We start from the raw sequence: 21886 nt of genomic DNA, 5'->3' as shown, positions 1-21886 counted from the left end.
ATGGAATATGTTCTGGGGAAATATTCTCCCTCACATAAAATAACATATTTCGAGGAGAACAATACAAACATGTCTTCTCTGCCCAGGAGGAGGACTGGCCTTTATCTGCAACCTCCACATTGTCTTGGATATGGTATAGTTAAGCTCCCAGGTGTGATGTTGGGTACAATTAACTGATCTTCAGAGCACCTGACGTACCTGCTCTTCAAGGGTAGAGAGCGTGGAGTCCTCCCTCTGATCAAGTGAGAAGAACCTCAGCATTTTCAGCTTTTAGGACACCTTGTTCTGCGTTGAAATCATGGTGAATTTAGATTAGAAAGGAAAATCTACAGTGGGGACAAAGAGATGTCACTTATAGGGCATATAAGGTCCATTAAGAAGAAAAGCAGCAATAGTATCAAGATACCACAGCACCAGCGAGTCAAATGCAAGTCTGAATCATTAAAACACTAGTAATTAAACAGTTGATTCAATATCAGAATGGAAGTAAGTCAACCGAATAATTCTAGGTGAAACGGGGTGCTTTTTTTTTTTTTTTGGTTTTCATTTTGTGTCTATATATGAAGTATTTCCCTGCCCTTTTTTTCTAGGTTGCAGCAGATCCTTGAGTTTGGAACCTGACCGGCAAATCAGAGCTTCTTCTTCTTGGGAGTGGATCAATGAGACTGGAGATCAGGTCCGTTGGTCTCCTGGCCAAGCCCGACTTCAGGACCAAGGCCCGTCATGGGCTTCGGGGGACAGGAGCAAGAACCACAAACGAGAGTGGCTGAGGATAGACTTGGGAGAGAAAAAGAAAATAACAGGTACTGAAACGAGTGCAGTTTCACAAAACAAGATGACTTGCAGTTGAAATTATGTTTTGAATTTGCACAGGTGCCCCCACCTCAGAGTACTCCATGTCTTTTTAAAAAAATCTTTATTGGAGTATAATTGCTTTACAGTGTTGTGTTAGTTTCTGCTGTACAACAAAGTGAATCAGCTATATGCATACATATATCCCCATATCCCCTCCCTCTTGCGTCTCCCTCCCTCCCACCCTCCCGATCCCAGCCCTCTAGGTGGTCAGAAGGCACCGAGCTGATCTCCCTGTGCTATGCGGCTGCTTCCCACTAGCTATCTATTTTACATTTGGTAGTGTATATATGTCCAGGCCGCTCTCTCACTTCGTCACAGCTTACCCTTCTCACCCTGTGTCCTCAAGTCCGTTCTCTACATCTGCGTCTTTATTCCTGCCCTGCCGCTAAGTTCATCAGTACCGTTTATTTATTTATTTATTTATTTTAAATTTATTTTATTTTTTTTTTCAGGCTCAGAAAGCTTAATTTTATTTTATTTTATTTTATTTTTTTTAACATCTTTATTGGAGTATAACTGTTTTACAATGGTGTGTCATGCTCTAGTAGGTCTGTGTTTTATTCCTGTCCTACCACTAATCTCTTCATGACATTTTTTTTTCTTAGATTCCATATATATGTGTTAGCATACGGTATTTGTTTTTCTCCTTCTGACTTACTTCACTCTGTGTGACAGACTCCAGGTCTATCCACCTCATTACAAATAACTCAGTTTCATTTCTTTTTATGGCTGAGTAATATTCCATTGTATATATGTGCCACATCTTCTTTATCCATTCATCTGTTGATGGACACTTAGGTTGCTTCCATGTCCTGGCTATTGTAAATAGTGCTGCACTGAACATTGGGGTGCATATATCTTTTCGAATTACGGTTTTCTCAGGGTATATGCCCAGTAGTGGGATTGCTGGGTCGTATGGTAGTTCAATTTTTAGTTTTTTAAGGAACATCCATACTGTTCTCCATAGTGGCTGTATCAATTTACATTCCCACCAACAGGGCAGGAGGGGTCCCTTTTCTCCACACTCTCTCCAGCATTTATTGTTTGTAGATTTTTTGATGATGGCCATTCTGACCGGTGTGAGGTGATACCTCTTTGTGGTTTTGATTTGCATTTCTCTCTAATGATTAGTGATGTTGAACATCTTTTCATGTGTTTGTTGGCCATCTGTATACCTTCTTTGGAGAAATGTCTGTTTAGGTCTTTTGCCCATTTTTGAATTGGGTTGCTTGTTTTTTTGATATTGAGCTGCATGAGCTGCTTGTATATTTTGGAGATTAATCCTTTGTCAGTTGCCATGTCTTTTTTAAAAGGAACAAATCTTCACATTGTCTCTGTGGGAAGAACCTGTATGCAGGGGGTAAGGATGGATGTGTGGGTGAGAGAGCTCATATCTCCGTGCTGAAACCTTTTTATGGCATATTGTCAGTGTGAAAACACTCATCTGTCATCACGTTTCTAAATGCAGATAAAAGCAGGCCTGTAAAATGATTTGCAATTTCAAATGAGAGGGAAAAAAAAGAAAAGAAACCTGAAGTTATAATACATGTTGTATAACATATTTTTAAAACTAACCCATAAATAATATTTTCTTACAAGGAATTAGGACCACTGGATCCACACAGTCAAATTTCAACTTCTATGTAAAGAGTTTTGTAATGAACTTCAGAAACAACAACTCCAAGTGGGAGACCTATAAAGGAATTGTGAATAATGAAGAAAAGGTAAGAGACACTCTGGAGGAAGGAACTGAGTAGGAGAGTGGGCCTCCAAATATTTTCATCAGTTCATCAGTGTTTTTCCAAAAACAGATGCACAGCACCAGATTACTTAGCCTTTGAGTGCAAAGCCTTGTATCTTCAATATCAAGCATGTCTATAAAAAAGCAACAGACAAAGAATCCTCGTTTTGATTTCATATAACCAGGTGTGAGTGGATTGATAAAGACCTAGAAACTAATAGAATCTTCAGGTAAAGGTTACCTGTTCCTACAGGTGTTTCAGGGCAACTCTAATTTTCGGGACCCTGTGCGGAACAATTTCATCCCTCCCATTGTGGCCAGATATGTGCGCGTTATCCCCCAGACGTGGCACCAGAGGATAGCCTTGAAAGTGGAGCTCCTTGGCTGCCAGATTGCACCAAGTAGGACTCAGGGTGAGTCAGTGAGTTACTGGATTCTGGTCACCTCCTTTCACAAATTGTTGTTATTTAATGTGGTTTCTCTAACATCTCTTCTCGCTCAGGTAATGACTCATTGGTGTGGAGCAAAACAAGTCTAAATACTGTTGGTTCAACTAACAGAGAAGATGAGACAATCTTAAAACCCATCCCCTCTGAAGAAATGCCCAAAGGTAGGGCAGTTATCGTTTTGCGGTTTCTTAAGGAATATAACTTGTACTCCAGCTAATAATACGGTAGCTTCAACAACATTCTTTTTTTCTGTGTCATATAAGTGTCTGGGGGCAGATGGTCCAGAGATATCTGCACATGTGTAAAATAATATATGTCCACACTTTTCATTACACTATTGTAAGTAGAAAAAGACTGGAAACAAACATATGTGCCCTTCAAACACTATGTAAATCTTTTATAGAAAAATAAAACAATAGCACATCCATACCATGGAATACTCTACAGCCATAAAAAAAGGAATGTGTTAGTAATATAGAAAGTTCTCTGAGACACACTGACAACTTAAAAAAATAAGCATGGTACAGAACAGTTTACATAGCACTCGACCATGTGTGTAAAAGGGGGGGTGATACAGCATCTATATATATATATTCATCCCAGTATATCTGGAAAAATGTCAAGAAACATAATTTCACATAGAGGAAGAACAGAGGTGGAAGGGAGACATTCATTCCATACCTTTTTATACTTTTTGAATTTTAAACATGTAAAGGTATATAATCTATTCAAATAATAAACATTAAAAATACATTTATTTTTTCAGAATGTAAAATAATTTGCATATTAATTTTACAAAATTTGGAAAGATTAGAGATATATAAATAAGAAAATAACAATCATCCATAGGAACTTCCCTGGTGGCACAGTGGGTAAGAATCCGCCTGCCAATGCAGGGGACACGGGTTCGAGCCCTGGTCCAGGAAGATCCCACATGCCGCGGAGAAACTAAGCCCATGTGCCACAACTACTGAGCCTGTGCTCTAGAGCCCACGAGCCACAACTACTGAGCCTGCGTGCTGCAGCTACTGAAGCCCATGAGCCTAGAGCCCGTGCTCCGCAACAAGAGAAGCCACCGCAATGAGATGCCCATGCACTGCAATGAAGAGTAGCCCCTGCTCGCCACAACCAGAGAAAGCCCATGTGCAGCAATGAAGACCCAACGCAGCCAAAATAAATAAATTTATTTTAAAAAAATGATGCATAAATCAGCATCCATGGTCACCATATTCCACTGTATCTAGTCAACTATATTTATATTTATAACTGAGACAAAGTGGCAGCATACCATATATTTTGTTCTATAGCATATATTTTTCACTTGACATTATATTATGAGCATTTTCCAGTGCTATTAAATAGTTGAAAAACACAATTATTAATATCTTTATAGTATTTTTTTCATACGGACATACCATCATTTAGTTGACCACTCCCCTATTATTGGATGTTTAAATTGTTAGATTTTTCCCAAATTTCTACTCTGATAAATAACACCACTGTTATTTACATAAATTTTTTTCCCTTCTAAGTGCCTTGTCCTCCCTTTCATGAACTAAACATTTCCACTCCTGATCATTCCTTTATTTTCTTCCCAGGGAACACAGAAAAAAGAAGGGTTAAGAACAAACATTTCTCCTTTAGTTTTCATAGTATCACAAGCTTGGGGCCTCCTCAGTGGCTGTTAAAGTGACCTCCTTCCTTACAAGAGACAGTTGTGGGAAGACATGGTCTGATGTGTCATGCAGCAGAATGGATCTGCTGTTGAGATCATCAGGTTGCATTTCCTTTCAGTCCACAGTTATAAGGCTCTGGTTCCCGGGGTCTCTGTTACTGTACAGGTCCAAACCCACCCACCATCTCGGGAAAATGGTTGCCTGAGCCAAGCTGAGAGCTCTACACTGTGCTTACATCATCTACCTTCCTGAATAGCTCCTGGCTGGGTGGGCCAGCTATAAACCTCCCCATCAATTTTGATTTTTAGAGTCTAATATGGTCCAAGCGACAAACTTGGAGTAAATGTTAAAACTGAGGAACATTGGAAAGTGCCTTTGGGAGAAGAAAAAAAGAAGATAAATTTTATTTTCCTAAACTTTAGCTGGGATTTTGAATCGTCTCTTTTTGCTTTCCAGTATCAGTAAATGCTTAGCATGTATTCTTGTCCCCCACATGTTAAACCATCGAGGACCTTTCAAATCAGTATTCAGTTTTAGATCATGAAATTTGGTTGCTGTTCATTTCTGTTGTAATATGATGTCTCTTCCCCTTCTTAGGATTAAACGTCATAACTATTGTTACTCCACTGGTGCTCCTCGTCCTGCTGGTTGCTGGAGTGGGAATCTTTGCAGTCCTTAGAAAGTATGTGACTTCACATTTTAAAAAATTGTTTCTCTAATTATGTAAACAATCACAAAAGTTTACTCTTCGTATGTTCATGTGTGGAAAGCAGCATTACTTCTCCCAAGATAAAATGTGAACTTATATTTTAAAAACAAGTTGGATAGAGGTAGAAAATATCGTGTATTATTTTATGAACAGTACTTATCATTTAGAAATCTTTTCAGTGGGATTTTTTGTCTTGATAGGAGGAAGAAGAAAGGAAATCCTTATGGATCAGCTAAGGCTCAGAAAACAGGTTGGTTGAAAAAACTATCTACAGTTTTATTCTGTCCTTGAGGAAGGGACAGAATCTGCTGATTAAAAGCATGATTAGGCGCTTTTAATCAGCAGATCCTGATTAAAACACACACTTATATGGTTTAAGAAATAAGATCTAATAGCTTTAAGTTAACAAATCTACCAGGAAGGAATATATTGTATCCTGTCTCTTAATTCAGAATCTTCATAGCCAGTTTATTTTTACTTTTGTTCAACATCATCCCATCATTTATCAACATTAATTATTTATTTTCTTTTGGCAACTGGAATTTACATCACCACGCTGCCTGTCACCAAGGAGAAGTTATAAAACCCCCATCTGTGAACTGGACATTGCCCGGCACTCCCAGCATCATCAGGCCTCCATTGTATTTTTCACTCTAGGGAAGGACTAGGCAGGCTGGGTTTCAGAAAATCCTTAGGACACAGGATGCCCAAGCAATGAGTCAGCTGCAGTCGAGAGAGGGGGCAGCAGGGCAGGACCCCTGAGAATCTCAAGGACCACCTAGGACTGCACCTCCCTGGGCTCTAAACAGCCAGCTGCATTGACTTCTCACGGTCACAAATACCATGTCAGTACAGATTAGGGGAAACCATGCCCAGCTGGTCTAACCTAGGGATAATCTGGGACCTGATGGGTACACAAATACATTTTACCCGCAGAGTAGAAAGCATGGTTGGGATGGTGTGTGCTGTTGTTGTTGTGACCTCATCATGTTGTGTCCACCTCACACACCTGGAGAGCTGTGGTTGTGCATCTGTCACAGTCAGCTGGCAAAAGGCAGCCTGACCTCTGACTTAACCAGGAACCTGTGGTGGAGTAAATGTGTTACACTTCTGAGATATTAGTTTGTTTCATGTTATCTTTATTCCAGACTGTTGGAAGCAGATCAAATATCCCTTTGCCAGGCATCAGTCAGCTGAGTTTACCATCTGCTACGATAATGAAAAGGAGATGACCCAAAAGTTGGATCTCATCACAAGTGATATGGCAGGTAGGTACCAAGTCTCCGTGACCATGCTGTTAGCCAGGAGGTGCTGCTTACGGGAGAGGGGAGACCAGGGAGAGAAATAAGACCAAAATCTTTTGTTTAGATGGGGTCTAGTAAATCAGTAATGTGTGACGTTTTCTCTCTGTGCTCTGTCCAGAGTTACAAAGTGACACTGAAATATTTCCCCAAAGCCCCATTCAGCCAAGGTTCTTACACCTGCAGGGCCTCTAATGACACCCAGAGCAATGGTCCTGAAGTACCAATGAAATCTGGAAGCCCTTAACTAATCTGTTTTTGTTACTAAGGTTTTGATTAAGGCACTAGGAAAAAGGGACTAGAAAGATGAATTGAGCATAGCTCCTGCCCTTGACGAATTGGAGGTAGGAGATGAAGGAATCTGTTAGAATGGCCTCAAGGTCCCTGACAAGCCATTGTTGAGAGTCAAGCTGCTCAAATGATTTGTGAGGAAGGATCCATTTTTTGCCTTTTATTTCTTTAATCCATCAAGGACTAAAATTTTTGTAAAATACAAAGCTCTAATTTTTAAATTAGATTCAAAAACATTTCAACATTTCATTCAACCTATTACTTTGGTCTTCATATCCTATCTAATTTTTTAATTAGATTCAAGGGACATAAAATCACTCTCAGGAGATGAAGGAATCTGTTAGAATGGCCTCAAGGTCCCTGACAAGCCATTGTTGAGAGTCAAGCTGCTCAAATGATTTGTGAGGAAGGATCCATTTTTTGCCTTTTATTTCTTTAATCCATCAAGGACTAAAATTTTTGTAAAATACAAAGCTCTAATTTTTAAATTAGATTCAAGGGACATAAAATCACTCTCAAATTGCTGCAAGATCTGAACACTTTCTATCAGTTTGTGCACTTATCTCTTTACAGATCTGTCACAAGCAGTTCTCAGACAGGCAGGCATCCACAGACCACTGTGAGCAGCACTGCTTTAGCTTTTTGCTACTCAGAGTGTGTTCTGAGGACCAGCAGCAGCATCTGGGAGCTTGCTAGAAATGTGGGCTTTCAGGCCACACCCCAGGGCTGCTGAACCACAAGTTCCCAGGTGGTATATCTGAAAGTCAGAAAGGTACCAGGAAAGGTTGCCTGACCTGCTTCAGGGGCAAAGGGAGCAATTCTCCAATCAGAATCCGTCTTCTTGTTCCTTTCGTCGGGCAGTTCAAGCTCTGCCTTGGGGGTGAGGCGAGGAGAATGGAGAGCCCCTATCCTTTCATTCCTCTTCAGCTTCTGGTCCAGCCTCCTCTCCTTCCTCGCTGCGTGGTCCTTCTGGGCACCTGAAACATGCAAGGCCCCAGGCCCCCCTCTTGCCTCCACTCATCTGCAGTCTCACCCACTACACTCCAGAGCTCCCGGCAGAGCCATTCCTTTCCCTTTTATCTGCTCTGCAGCTCACATCCAGATTTCCCTCCCGGTCCCAGTAAGTCAGTAATTCCTGCCTGCTGGACATCATCTCCTGCAAGTGTCACCAGTTCCTCAGGGGATCCAAAACTGAACCCATCGTTCCTAACCCTTAACCTATGTGCTCTGCGCATTCCTTTTCTAAGTGGCTTCTGAATGGGCATCCCAGTTTTCAGGGCTTAATATCTGGGAGGTGTCCTCTTTGGTCATACCCTCCCTACATCATTGGTGACAAATTTCTCTGATACCTGTCCCCGAAGTGTGGCCTTTCCAGAGCTGCTGCCAGTCCCCTAATTTATGACTTATATGTCTCATTTCTCTGCTTTTTGCTTTTTTTTTTTTTTAATCTTTCCCTCTTCAGTCTCCCTCCACGGTTACCTCTTCTGCCAGTCTCTAAATTTAGAATCTTCGTAGGTTTCTACAGCGTTAAAACAAACTTCCTAGCAAGGCACTCAGTGCCCTCCATGATCTAGCACATGGATAACAGCTCGCACTTGAGACACGAGTTCAAATTCTTGCCCCACTGGCTGCTACCTGTGTAATCTTGGAAAAATTAATCTCTCTCTGCTTCAGTTTTCCATTTGTAAAAGGGAATAATAGGCCCTACCTCATAGTACTTTCTTCCCAGAGGATTTAACTAATTGATATCTTAATGTCATAGAATAGTGCCTGGCACCAAGTAAGGACTCAAAAAAGCTTTATTTCAGCTTTATCGTTATCATTAGCCCCCAACCTATTACTTTGGTCTTCATATCCTATTAAAGTCCTCCATGTCCCTCATGCTCTGGCCACATCACACTCTATGTTCATGGTTGTTTAACAGGTTGTTCAATCACTTTTCCCTTTCCTGACAGTGTTACCTCCACCTCCAAAACGTGGCCTTTCAGGAGCCAGCCTAAGAGCTCCCCGTAAAGTTGTTCCCTCCTACCCCTAGGTGTGGTTAGAGGTTAGCTCCGACTCGCTAGATTCCTCGGAGCCTTGAGGCTTCCTAAAGCACGTGTGTAGTTATGTAAACCCCTAAGTGTGGCATCTGTGCCTTTTACGTCTTAATCTTTCTCTTCCTTCCCGGTACGTCAGGCCCTCAGCAGAGCACCCCCTCTACAGACAGCCGGTTTGTGGGTGTATGGGGGCGGTGCACAAACGTCTGCCCTTTGGGTTTCAGATTACCAGCAGCCTCTCATGATTGGCACCGGAACGGTCGCCAGGAAGGGCTCTACCTTCCGGCCGATGGACACCGAGGCCGACGAGGCGGGGCCGGACGCCGAGGCTGGCGGCCACTACGACTGCCCCCTCCCGGCCGGCCGCCACGAGTACGCCCTGCCCTTGACCAACCCCGAGCCCGAGTACGCCACGCCCATCGTGGAGCGGCACCTGGCCCGGGCTCACTCCTTCTCGGCGCGGAGCGGCTACCGCGTGCCGGGCCCCGGGCCGGCGCACAAGCACTCCCTCTCCTCCGGCGCCTTCTCCCCGGCCGCCGGCTACCAGCTGCCGCAGAGCCCCGCGCCCGCGGACCCGGGCTACGACAAGCCCAAGGGCGGCGGCGGCGGTGGCGGCTCAGCCGCGGGGCACGCGGATCCCGCCTATCAGAAGCCGCAGGTCAACCCCGCGACCAACGCTGCCTACTTGGCCCCCAGAGACTGCCTCAGACCCCTCAACCAGACGGCCATGACCGCTCTGCTGTGAACACACTGTGAATGAAAGCTGCTGTGGTACTGAGCGCCGGGCTGTGCGCGGCCCTGGTAGCGGCGAGATGCGCGCGCGCGAGAGACAGAGTGAGTGTGTGTGCGCGCGCGTGTGTGGTTTAACGGGATCCTGCGGTGGAGTCGTAGAGGCACCCCCCCCCCACCCCACTGTTTACAGAATTGTGCAGCTGGTTTTGTTCTGACCCTTAGGGCGAGCGTCTGTTGGGTTAAGTTTTCAGATGGCATTTTTCATTTCTCTAACTGTGATACCGAGCTGCTTCGGTGTAAAATGTGCAATCTGTACAGAGTTGTATTTAACAAGAATTAAAGTAACTAACTTAAGTTTGCTTGCGCAGATTTTGGTTCTACACGGAGGTTATGTAGGAGAATGCAGCTGTTGCAAAAACGTATATAATAGTATGTTCACTTTAAAGATATTTTATCTGATAGTGTGTTAGCAGCAGGTCTGTTTAAACTTAATCTTGTTGTTATTATGGCTCATTTCCTTTCCTTTGATATCGAGAACTAAAAGCATTGTTAACATTCTTCTCCTGGAAGGAATGAAATTACTTGAAGCAAGAAAAGCTCACCAGGGTGGTTGTTTGTTTGCAATTATGACTGTAGATTAAAAAGAACGAACAAACAAAATGCACCACCTCAGCAGCTGCCAGTTCCTTAGACTCCACTTCAGGTGGGGATGTGCAGCGGCCTGTCAAGGTGTGCAAGGAGCAGGAGGTCTCTGGAGCCTGCAGGGGGCCTCACTGCCCGCAGCCTGTGGGACCAGGCTCCTGAGCAGCTGGCCTTCACACTTTGCTTCTTGCTCACCTCAGGCCTGGCAGATATTTGCTTTCACACGCAAATCTGCCTTTTCAAACTGTCTGCAAAGCCAAATGCCGAGACTTAATGGCAACCAAAACTGCTCTCTCAACAAACTGAATGAAGGTGGCACAGCAATTAGGCTGTAAATTACTGTGTCAGACGCTTTTGTTCCTCAGATTAAAAATATTGCTGAGGTCAGACACCCACACTTCTCATGACTTTCTTCAGAAATAGCACATCCGTACTCTGAAACACGAAAAAGTTACGTGACTCGTGTTCTTACAAAAGTGACTGAGGCCAAATCTACATAGAGCTTTTCTACTGAGATGGTTGGAAACTGAACTAATTTTGTAAGAAAAAATTGCCCCTCGAGTATGTGTAATTCCAGATTAGCCCAGACTTCAGCTGTACCTCATGTTCAGTGGTTTTTATCTGAGTTTGCTTTGTGAGTTCACTGAGGGGGGGATTTAACCTCTTTTGCCAAAGAGGAAAGTGTGTGTTTGTTTGTTTTAATAGAAAATGTGGACCAAAAAGATCCTTTCCCTAAAAATGTATTATAATCCTATTTGCATGACTGACTTTCTGTGAAACATAAATTTTAGAATACTGAGGTGCTGGAAGGTCACAGCAGACCATCTGTGGTTATTGTGGAGGTTAAACCATTTACCTTGTGAGTTTACATGGTTTTATACGAATACTAATTGCAGTAGACTATGCCAAACCAACGTACGTACCCCAGTCTCTCACTGGTGTCCTGCTTGCTGGGCTACTGAAGGCACTTGAGGCTCAACCTCCATAAACGTGCAAGTGGTGCAGTGGAAGGAGCGTATCTGGCTTCCTCTGGTTGGTCCTAAGTTGGAACTGGGGACAAAAATTATGGAAGCTGTCAGTTATTAATAAAATCATAGCGATTTGGGGTCGATTGTTTCATGCATTTTAGTTTGGCTTCCCGGATTGTTACAGAAAGTAACAATCCAGTCTACAACTTGTAGACTTCCTACAAGTCTGACTTACAGCAGGCCGGGTTCTGGGCTGGTGACTACGGATGATGAGTTGGTTTCCCATGCTTGCTGCTGTGCACTGCCAGCCAGAGTTCTGTTTTTACTTATGGTATGGCCATGATCCACTTGTATATTGTTGGTCATTTCATAACCCTGAGCCTCAGTTTCCTCATGTGTAACAAGGACGTGAATGTGCCTTCCTCCAGGGCTTACAGATAACAATTGTGACAACGTTTGGGCTGTATATATTTTTAACATTAAAATAGTCCATAAAAACAGACTTCTTTACAGTGGGGCTGTGTCCATCTATCACATTTCTTCCCTGTATACATGATCTAATCATGACAGAAAGTGGGAGAACAGGACTTTGTTTTGGAACACCGCTTGCTTCCTCAGAATGGCCTACTGTGTAGCCCAGGACGGGCAGTGGAAAAGTCTGTCTGGTACACCCAACATGACCAAGCTTAAACTAGAGGATAAGAGCAGGAGAATACTATGTTTTTCTTTTCCATTGTTTTGCAACATTAGCACATAAGATAAGGCAACTGTCTGTTTTTTTTTCTGTTATCAAATCCTATTGGGAGGCAAAGGTTGCATTCTGTCACTTTTTACAATTGTGGTGGAAACACATCTGCTCTGACAGACAAGACTACGCTGTCCACAGAGGCTGCTGAAACTGTGCTCTGCGTTCTACTACTATGATTTACACTTGCACCAATATTTATAATCAGCCTAGAAAACCTCTGGAAAGGATGCTAGAGATTTTTCTGTGTTTATCTTACACTGCTTTAGATTCTTAGCAGAAACTAAAATCAAATTTATATTATATGCACAACTATAGACACCATGAATAGCCTTTCATAAAAACATCACCACAAGGCCTTTCATAAATATATACATCAGTTCAGCAATCCAGGTATAGCCACCAGCTTGGCCTCACTATTCTCAAAATGCTTCTCTTGCATTCATTCATGCACCAAATATTTATTAAGGTTCTGAGAGCAGTGCTCACCCTGTACTTAACTTGAGTTAAGAGAGAGCGCATGCCTAGGCTCTTGCCAGGAACTGGGAGGAGCTGAGTCCCACCAATGAGAAGCTAGGGTTGAATATAGTCCAGCTAGCAGTCCCTGCCCCCGAACACAGCCCATCCAGTCACCCAGCGCTCTTCTCAAAGCCACACTGCTGTGTTCATGGCCCGCTACAGATCTCTCATCTCCCACTATGGGTCTCTCGCCCAGCCTCTCCCTATTCTGGGAATAAATTCCCCTAGAGGCTTTAAAGATTTTTCACTCTGCTTTTTGGTATTCTGCAATTTTACCACTTTGTGTTGGGCTATAAATTCATTTGTATTCACTTGGGACTTGTGCTTCTAGAATCTTAGGATTCATCTTTAGCAACTGTGAAAAAGTCTCAGCCCCTTTTTTCCAATACTACTTGCCTCTTTGCTGTTTTCTTTATTCAGTCCTGGAATTCCTGCTGGATGCTCATTGGACCTTCTCATTCTATCCCCCATGTCTCTTCATCCCTCTTATTTTCCATCTCTTTATCGTTCTGTGCTGCGTTCTAGGTAAATTCCTGAAAGACAACATGGCACAGTTGTTGAGTGCATGGTGGACAAGGCACCAGAACTTCTCTGCACCTGTTTCCTTGCTTGTTACCTGGGGGAAAAAACAATACTCTCCCCCTACCTATGGCTGTTATGAAGATTAAATGAAGCTTTCAGAGCACCGTCTGGCCCACATGAAGCACTGTATAAGATTACATATTACACTCCAGTTTACTAATTCCCAATTCTGCTATCTAATCGGCTGTTTAATCATTAAGGTTTTAATGTCAATTATAAAAAAATTTCTGGACAGTCTACTGATTCTTTTTCAAGTCTTCCCTTTTCTACACTGTCTTGGTATTTTCTTTGGCTTTGATTCCTTCTTTTAATCATTTGAAACCTACTAATTTTATATTCTCTTTGATTTTTCTGTTATCTTCATCTCATTTAGAGTAAAAGCCAACGTCTGTGCAGTGATTTATAAGGCTCTGTCAACACTGTCCAGTAAAACTTGATTTCAAGAATGGAAATACTCTCTGAGCTGCTCAGTAGGGTAGCCACCAGCCACATGTGGCTATGGAGCACTTGAAATGTGGCTGGAGTGACTGAGGAATAAATTTTTAATTTTGTTGAATTTTCATTTATTTAATTGTAGATGGCCACATGTGGCTACTGTGTTGGACAGGACAGATCTGTGATCTGCACCCCCCATCGTGCTGTCACCTCTCTGACCTCATCTCCTACTTCTCCCACCTTGTTTACACCATGCCAGCCACGTGGGCCCTCTGGCTGTCACCTACACGTGACAGGGACACACTATGCACTTGCTGTTCTCTTCCTGGAAAGCTCTTCCCCTAGGTAGCTGCAAGGCTTGTTCTTTTACCTCTGTCAAGTCTGTACTCCACTGAAACCTCCATGACCTCTTCCTTCCTCTCCCTGTCAGAAAACTGCACATTTCTCCTCTAACACATTTTCTATCTCCTTTCCTACTTTACTTTTCTCCTTAATGTGTGTCACTAATCCGGCAGAGTTTTATTTTCTTGCTTATTATCTGACTCTCCCACTAGACCATATCACATGAGGGGAATGACTTTTGTCTGTTTTGTTCCCTGCATATTCCCAGCACTTAGGACAGTGTTCAAGAAGTATCTGCTCAGTGAATGAACAAGCAGAAGTTCTTGAGGCTCTGTCCTGTTTGTTGTTTCTGCCGACTCTTGTTTGTGATGGTTTGTGTCTTTGTGTGGTCTCAGACTTTTGACTGTGAACCATCCCTCAAGCGGGGCTTTTTCCTCCTTGTGAAAACTTCATGACAATGTCCTTTCTGAGGGGTTTCGAATTTGTATCTGTCAGGTACACCAGGTAGGTCTGCCAGATAAAATACAGGATACCCAGTTAAGTTTGAATTTCAGATAAAAAACAAATAATTCGGGCTTCCCTGGTGGCGCAGTGGTTGAGAGTCCGCCCGCCGATGCAGGGGACACGGGCTCGTGCCCCAGTCCGGGAAAGATCCCACATGCCGCGGAGCGGCTGGGCCCGTGAGCCATGGCCGCTGAGCCTGCGCGTCCGGAGCCTGTGCTCCGCAACGGGAGAGGCCACAACAGTGAGAGGCCCGCGTACTGCAAAACAAAACAAAACAAAACAAAAAATTCTTTAGTTCAAGTACGTTCTGTGCAATGGGACAGATTTATACTAAAAAAGTATTCATGTCCTATAATTTTTATTTGCTAAATCTGGCAACCCTCATACCGGGAGTATCACCCACCCTGCACAGGTTTGTATTTTAACTTTTGGATTGGCGGTTCCTAAACTATACTGAAAGTTTAGACCCAAGCCTGCGTGCAGCACAGCCCTCTGGTTTTAATTCCTCAGGGGAGACTGCCCTTGTCACCCAGGGTCATTCATTCATCCTTTGTTGTCTTATTGGGCAGATTTTTTTAGGTTCACTCTTTCACTGTTCCTGCCATGCCTAACCCCAAATCTTGTTTCCTATCCCTTCCTGGAGGTTAAATACCCAGCATCTAAGGAACTGAAACCCTCCCAACCCCAGGATGCCCAGATCCTCAGCTCATCAGTGCTTGTCACTCTACTTGTCAGGTATCAGAATCAAAGAAGAAACTGGGTATTGCCCTTTATTTCTTAAGATTAGCTGGGTGGGCCTTTTAAAGAATTCTGATTTTATTTTACCCAGGAATTCAGACAGTTTTTCTTATCTAGTCTGCCATCTTGGAATGATACTCCGCAACAGACAGAAGGTATCATATTTATTGCAAACAGCACAGGCTTTTGAACCATATAGAACTCAGGTTTAACCTGGGATTTAATCTTTTTAAACACATGATTTCAGGCACATTATACCGGTGTTAAATTAGTTAAACAAGGAGGACATGAGACTGATGTGGCTCTAATGCCATGGCAGCCTAGGTAAGCAAATCAAAATCTAAGCCTGTAAATAACTCAAGGTTATGAAATGGAAAGCTAAGGACAACCAATCACAAATGGCGAACTCGCCTTTACGCTCTAGCCAATCAAATAATTTCCTTTCTTTGCTTCCATACTTTCCATACTTTCTCTAAGTCTTTCTTCTGGCTCCTTTGGTGGAGTGCTCCTAACTACTTCCAGTTTGTCTCTACCCAATTAGAATCCATAAATGCTCAAATAAACTCTTAAAAATTTTAATATGCCTCAGTGTATCTTTTAACACTGGTGATTTCTAAACCCACTTCTTAATCCCTAAAGTGGAAAGGATTATAAAAGGGCTGTTGTGAAGACTAATTATATCAGTGTTTTGCATAGAGGTGATCAATAAACACTGCGTCCTTTTCTTTCTGCCCAATCTGAAGTCTAAATTGTCTTCCAACACCATTTCCTTTAGTCCTTTTCAAGTGGAGGCTGCCTTTTCTCTTCAGCCATCCCACAACGCACACCTTCCTCCTGATTTCCACTTGCCCATCCCCTCTCTCCTTCAGCCCCATGCAAAACCCTCTGCCTTTATGAGACTCGTGCCGGCTAGCTCTACCACCTTTTCTTCTCTGTGTGTCACCTAATATCTTCCAAGCAGTTTTCCCCACTGACTGAGGACTGTCACCTAGCTCAATTCTTCTCCGCTTTTCCTGTTAATCATGTTGAACAGTTCAGTGTCCAACATGGTCACTTTTATGATTTTTTGACATTTACTCTAGAAACCTGCAGTTCACTTAAACCACCTCCACACACGTCCACACTTGTTACCCTCAAGAACTCCAGCTCTGAAATCTTAATAATAATGCTGTCTCTGCTCAAAACCTCCAATTCTTCTGATTCCTCACCTTTTATCCTACTTATTCATTGATCTCATTAAGAGATTTAATTTAATTTCTTTAATGCCTAGATCCCGTCATTTTCCTCTGGTGGCTAAGCTTTTTCAGTTGCCTCTTCTTCCCCATCCATCACTTGAACTGTTTTGTCTGAGCATTTTCACTCTAGTCTCTCCTGGACTGCCAAACCGGAGGCCCCGACAACGTAAGTGCCCGTCAGGAAACCATCTTCACATCTCCATCACGGCAGCAGAAAAACACTGCGTAACCATTCACACAGGGGCTCTTACCAACTCCCAGTTTCCAGTTTACCTGGGGCTCATTACTCCTCAACCCTTTCACTTATCTTGGATCTACTTCTTTTTCCATCTCTCTCAGCAGCTATTCCAGAGCAATGCCACTCTGCGCAGTTTCCCTTTACTGAGACCTTGCCACCTCCCTCACCTATAGGAAAGTCACTAAGGTCAGGTCCCACAGCTACCTGCGCATGCCCCTTCCCACAAAAAGCTGTATCCATGCCAACACTTCCCTCCTGTGTCGATGGAAAAGGTGTCTGAAGCCTTCACCCACTGCCTCTCCCTCACCTCTGATTTCCCTCCAATGATTTCCATTTCCCTTCTTTTCAACTTCTCCCTCTGAACTGGTATCTTCCTCTCAACCTATAAACTTGTTCAAATCTCTCACAAATGTAAAGAATTCTCCCTTAATATCCCAAGCCCTTCTAATGACCTGTCCTCTTTCTTTCAAGAGCGATCTAAGCCTAGAATTTTCATATGCTTTATCTCCCATTCTTTTTTCGAATGGAATTTTTATTTTCTATAATAACCCTTTCCATTTGTTCAAGTCTTCTTTTGCATCCTTTCAGGGCATTTTAAATGGTCTTCATATAACTAATACACATTTTTGGTTTAATTTATGCTTAGGAGTTTTTTGTTGTCATTGTAAATGATCCCACACCCCTCCTTTTATATATCAAGAACCACTATGGCCCTAGTGGAAAAAAGCACGAATTCTGGGACTAATCTGCCTGGGTTCAAATTCTGCTCTAGTTGTGTGACCAAGAAAATGTTACTTTACCTCTCTCTGACTCCATTTCCTTATTTCTAAATGAAGATCATAATAGTATATACCTCATGGGGTTATGGTGAACACTGCAAGAGTTAATACATGTAAAAGCTTTAGAACAGTGCCTGACCCATGATAAGCACTATGTTGGTATTAGCAGTTACAGACATACATATTTTAATATATAATTATTTTTTTGTCCTGATTGATTTGTTTACATACTGCTCCTTTACTAAATTCCTTATTTCTAGTAGTTTTCAGTTGATTTAGCTTTTTGGGAGTGTGATCATAATGTCTGCAAATAGTGCTGATGCAACCTCCTTTATAATACTTATATGTACATTTAATTCCTCCAGTGCCATATTAAATGCTTCTAGTATCTCCCTACTAAACATGATGCTGGCTTTGGGGCATAGATTATGTTGGGGTATATGTTATTAGATTATGTCCTTTTTTTCCCCTCACCAAGAATGGGTATTGAATTTGACCAATGCCTTTTCAGCATCTATGGAATTAGAAGCAAATGATTTTCTTCCCTAGAAGAAAATCCCTCTCTAGACCCAGCCAAATGATTAATTATACCAATAGATGCCCTAACGTTAAACATTTGGTTATGGTGTATGAGTCTATTAAAGCGCTGCTGAATTCACAGTGATAACATTTCATTTAGAATTTTTGCATTAATATTCTTTTTCAAGATACCCTTTCATTTTTTTCTTTGTGCCAATCCTTATCAGGTTTTTTTAGCTTGACAAAAACAATTTAGAAGTTTTCTTCTCTTCCTAGGTTCTTCGCTTGCTAGGCATTAGAGATTTTTTTTTTTTTTTTTTGTAGTACGCGGGCCTCTCACTGCTGTGGCCTCTCCCATTGCGGAGCACAGGCTCCGGACGCACAGGCTCAGAGGCCATGGCTCACGGGCCCAGCCGCTCCGCGGCATGTGGGATCTTCCCGGACCGGGGCATGAACCCGTGTCCCCTGCATCGGCAGGAGGACTCTCAACCGCTGCGCCACCTGGGAAGCCCTACACATCAGGATTATCTACCCTTTAAAGGTTTAGTAGTATTGCCCTGTAAAACTATATATTGGAGTAATTTGTCAGGGTTGGCAGCAATCTGACAATTTTTTTCTATTTTTTTCCTAGGGAAATCTGTTTAGATTTTAAAACTTCAGTTTTGGTAAATTGTATTCTCTTAGAAAAGTTTTCAAATTTATTCATATGGAATTGAACAAAACAGTCTTTCATTATCCTTTTAGTTCCCTCTGCTTTTATGGCTATTTCTCCCTTATTTCCTATTTTGTGCATTTGCCTTTAGTACTCTCCTTTTCATGACTGGTATAGCCAACAGTTTGTCTTTTTCTCCTGAAAAATCAGTTTTAATTTTTTTTTAGTTCTACTATTTTCCCACTTTCAGAAGCTGATAATCCACTTGTTACAGCCATAGGCAGAGGTAAAAATGCCCTTAACAATGGTGCGGATGACAACAGGAAGGCACCTAGTGACAATGACACTTCCCTGAAAGTCACAAACATTGCTTACTAAAGAACTGGGGACTGTAGGCAGGTGCGCGCACACACACACGCACACACACACCATCTGTGGGGGGGAGGGGGAATGCTACAGTCTCAAGGATGGAGGACTCGTAACTTGAGAAGTTCTTGCGTTCTAACAGTCACTCAACTACAAAGAAACTATTTCTGTTGAAATCCAGATCCAGCTCAACCATCATTTTTAAAAATCAGGACTTCCCTGGTGGCGCAGTGCTTAAGAATCCACCTGCCAATGCAGCGGACACGGGTTCAAGCCCTGGTCTGGGAAGATCCCACATGCCGCGGAGCAACTAAGCCCGTGTGCCATGACTACTGAGCCTGCACTCTAGAGCCGAGAGCCACAACTACTGAGCCCACATGCCACAACTACTGAAGCCTGCACGCCTAGAGCCCATGTTCCACAACAAGAGAAGCCACCACAATGAAAAGCCCGCACACCACAACAAAGAGTAGCCCCTGCTGGCCACAACTAGAGAAAGCCCACGTGTAGCAATGAAGACCCAACGCAGCCAAAAAATTAATTAATTAATTAATTAATTTAAAAAAAATCAAAACAGAATCAATCCTAGGCTTCATCAAACCTTGCACCATTTAAGAAAACTAAAAATAATTATTGGGAGAGCAAGACTGAAAAACCAACAATTTCATCTGTATTTCCTTTTTCCCTCTTTGAATATGGCCAATTAAAGATGAACCAAGAGATGGATTTGAGTTCTGCCTCTGACACTTACTAGCTGTGTGACCCTGGAAAGCAATATCTTTCCTAGTCCTCAGTTTGTTCATCCTCATAATAAAGAGTATTTTATTTGATAATCTTTATAAAGCCTTCCAGCTCTAATAGGTGGCAGTAAAATATCACATTTGGAATCTTCTGCCCCCTGCTGGCATTTTAGCAAATTGCAAAATTTACCTTTCCAAAGCATAGAGTCTAAGTTTTAGTTGTCTGTTTTACATCTTGTGTATCTAATTTTCCTTCTTATAGTCCATTCATCTATCATCCTATTTAAAGGCTAAGGCTTTCTTTTATAACCAAATACCCTCTTTAACTTGAACTTTAAAACACTCTTGTTACTTTTGCTGTTTAAAAATCTTCCTTCTCTCCTAGTTTCTCTGAAAGTTTTCTTGCAATCTCCACTATTGTGAGGGACTTTTATAATTTTCTTATGGTTCTATTTTTACTTTATAAACTTTGAGGCTAGTTTAAATTGGCATATACAAGATTAGCATTATTTTCACATTGGAATGTGAAGGTAGCAGGATACAAAATATACAATTTATTAATTGTACAATTTATTAATATAAATACAACAGAAATCTGTTTTATTTCTTTACACTAACAATGAAATATCAGAAAGAGGAGGTAAAAAAAAAATCCCATTTAAAATCACATCAAAAAAACCAAAAAACCCAAAACCTAGGAATAAATTTAACCAAGCAGGTGAAAGACCTATAAGCAGAAAACTATAAAACATTGATAAAGGAAACTGAAGATGATTCAAAGAAATGGGAAGATATCCCATGCCCTTGGACTGGAATAATTAATATTGCTAAAATGGCTATACTACCCAAAGCAATCTACAGATTTACTTATTTTTTTATACAGCAGGTTCTTATTAGTCATCAGTTGTATACACATCAGTGTATACAAGTCAATCCCAATCGCCCAATTCATCACACCACCATCCCCACCCCCCCCACCGCTTTCCCCCCTTGATGTCCATACGTTTGTTCTCTACATCTGTGTCTCTATTTCTGCCCTGCAAACCAGTTCATCTGTACCATTGTTCTAGATTCCACATATATGCGTTAATATACGATATTTCTTTATCTCTTTCTGACTTACTTCACTCTGTGTGACAGGCTCTATCTAGGTCCATCCGTGTCTCTACAAATGACCCAATATCATTTCTTTTTATAGCTGAGTAATATTCCTTTGTATATATGTACCACATCTTCTCTATCCATTTGTCTGTCGCTGGGCATTTAGGATGCTTCCAGGACCTGGCTACAGTCAGCATTTGTTGTTTGTAGATTTTCTGATGATGACTATTCTAACTGGTGTGAAGTGATACCTCATTGTAGTTTTGATTTGCATTTCTCTCATAATTAGTGATGTTGAGCAGCTTTTCATGTGCACCTTGGCCATTTGTATGTCTTCTTTGGAGAAACGTCTATTTAGGTCTTCTGCCCATTTTTTGATTGGGTAGTTTGTTTTTTTTAATATTGAGCTGCATGAGCTATTTTAATATTTTGGAGATTACTCCTTTGCTGATTCATTTGCAAATATTTTCTCCCATTCTGAGGGTTGTCTTTTTGTCTTGTTTATAGTTTCCTTTGCTGGGCAAAAGCTTTTAAGTTTCATTAGGTCCCATTTGTTTATTTTTGTTTTTATTTCCATTACGCTAGGAGGTGGGTCAAAAAAGATCTTGCTGTGATTATGTCAAAGAGTGTTCCTCCTATGTTTTCCTCTCAGAGTTTTATAGTGTCTGGTCTCACATTTAGGTCTTTAATCCATTTTGAGTTTATTTTTCTGTATGATGTTAGGGAGTGTTCTAATTTCATTCTTTTACATGTAGCTATCCAGTTTTCCCAGCACCACTTATTGAAGAGACTGTCTTTTCTCCATTGTATATCCGTGCTTCCTTTGTCATAGATTAGTTGACCATAGGTGCGTGGGTTTACCTCTGGGCTTTCTATCCTGTTCCATTGATCTATATTACTGTTTTTCTGCCAGTACCATATTGTCTTGATTACTGTAGCTTTGTAGTATAGTCTGAAGTCAGGGAGTATGATTCCTCCAGCTCTGTTT

The 21886-nt window shown here is 41.9% G+C and overlaps 1 protein-coding gene across 16 annotated transcripts in view; it reads left to right on the top strand.

The window, feature by feature from the left end:
* Nucleotides 1-21886, top strand: part of DCBLD1 (discoidin, CUB and LCCL domain containing 1) — a 271285-nt gene that overhangs the window by 197373 nt on the left and 52026 nt on the right. For 13 of the 16 annotated variants that reach the window (XM_055087536.1, XM_055087537.1, XM_028494502.1 and 10 more), the window contains 8 exons: nt 591-803; nt 2455-2579; nt 2850-3009; nt 3099-3206; nt 5319-5403; nt 5631-5680; nt 6579-6698; nt 9286-11361. In XM_055087536.1, coding sequence (XP_054943511.1) covers nt 591-803; nt 2455-2579; nt 2850-3009; nt 3099-3206; nt 5319-5403; nt 5631-5680; nt 6579-6698; nt 9286-9806 — 1382 coding nt within the window. In that variant the 3' untranslated portion in view covers nt 9807-11361. Of the gene's footprint in view, nt 1-590; nt 804-2454; nt 2580-2849; nt 3010-3098; nt 3207-5318; nt 5404-5630; nt 5681-6578; nt 6699-9285; nt 11362-19238; nt 20065-21886 lie in introns of those variants that run through there. The other 3 variants (XR_008618364.1, XR_008618365.1, XM_028494512.2) reach the window with 3 other exon arrangements.

Source organism: Physeter macrocephalus, chromosome 10 (genome assembly GCF_002837175.3).
Source record: "Physeter macrocephalus isolate SW-GA chromosome 10, ASM283717v5, whole genome shotgun sequence".
Classification (NCBI taxonomy): Eukaryota; Metazoa; Chordata; class Mammalia; order Artiodactyla; family Physeteridae; genus Physeter; species Physeter macrocephalus.
The sequence above is the reverse complement of the archived record's forward strand: the minus strand, read 5'-3'. Positions and strand labels throughout refer to the sequence as shown.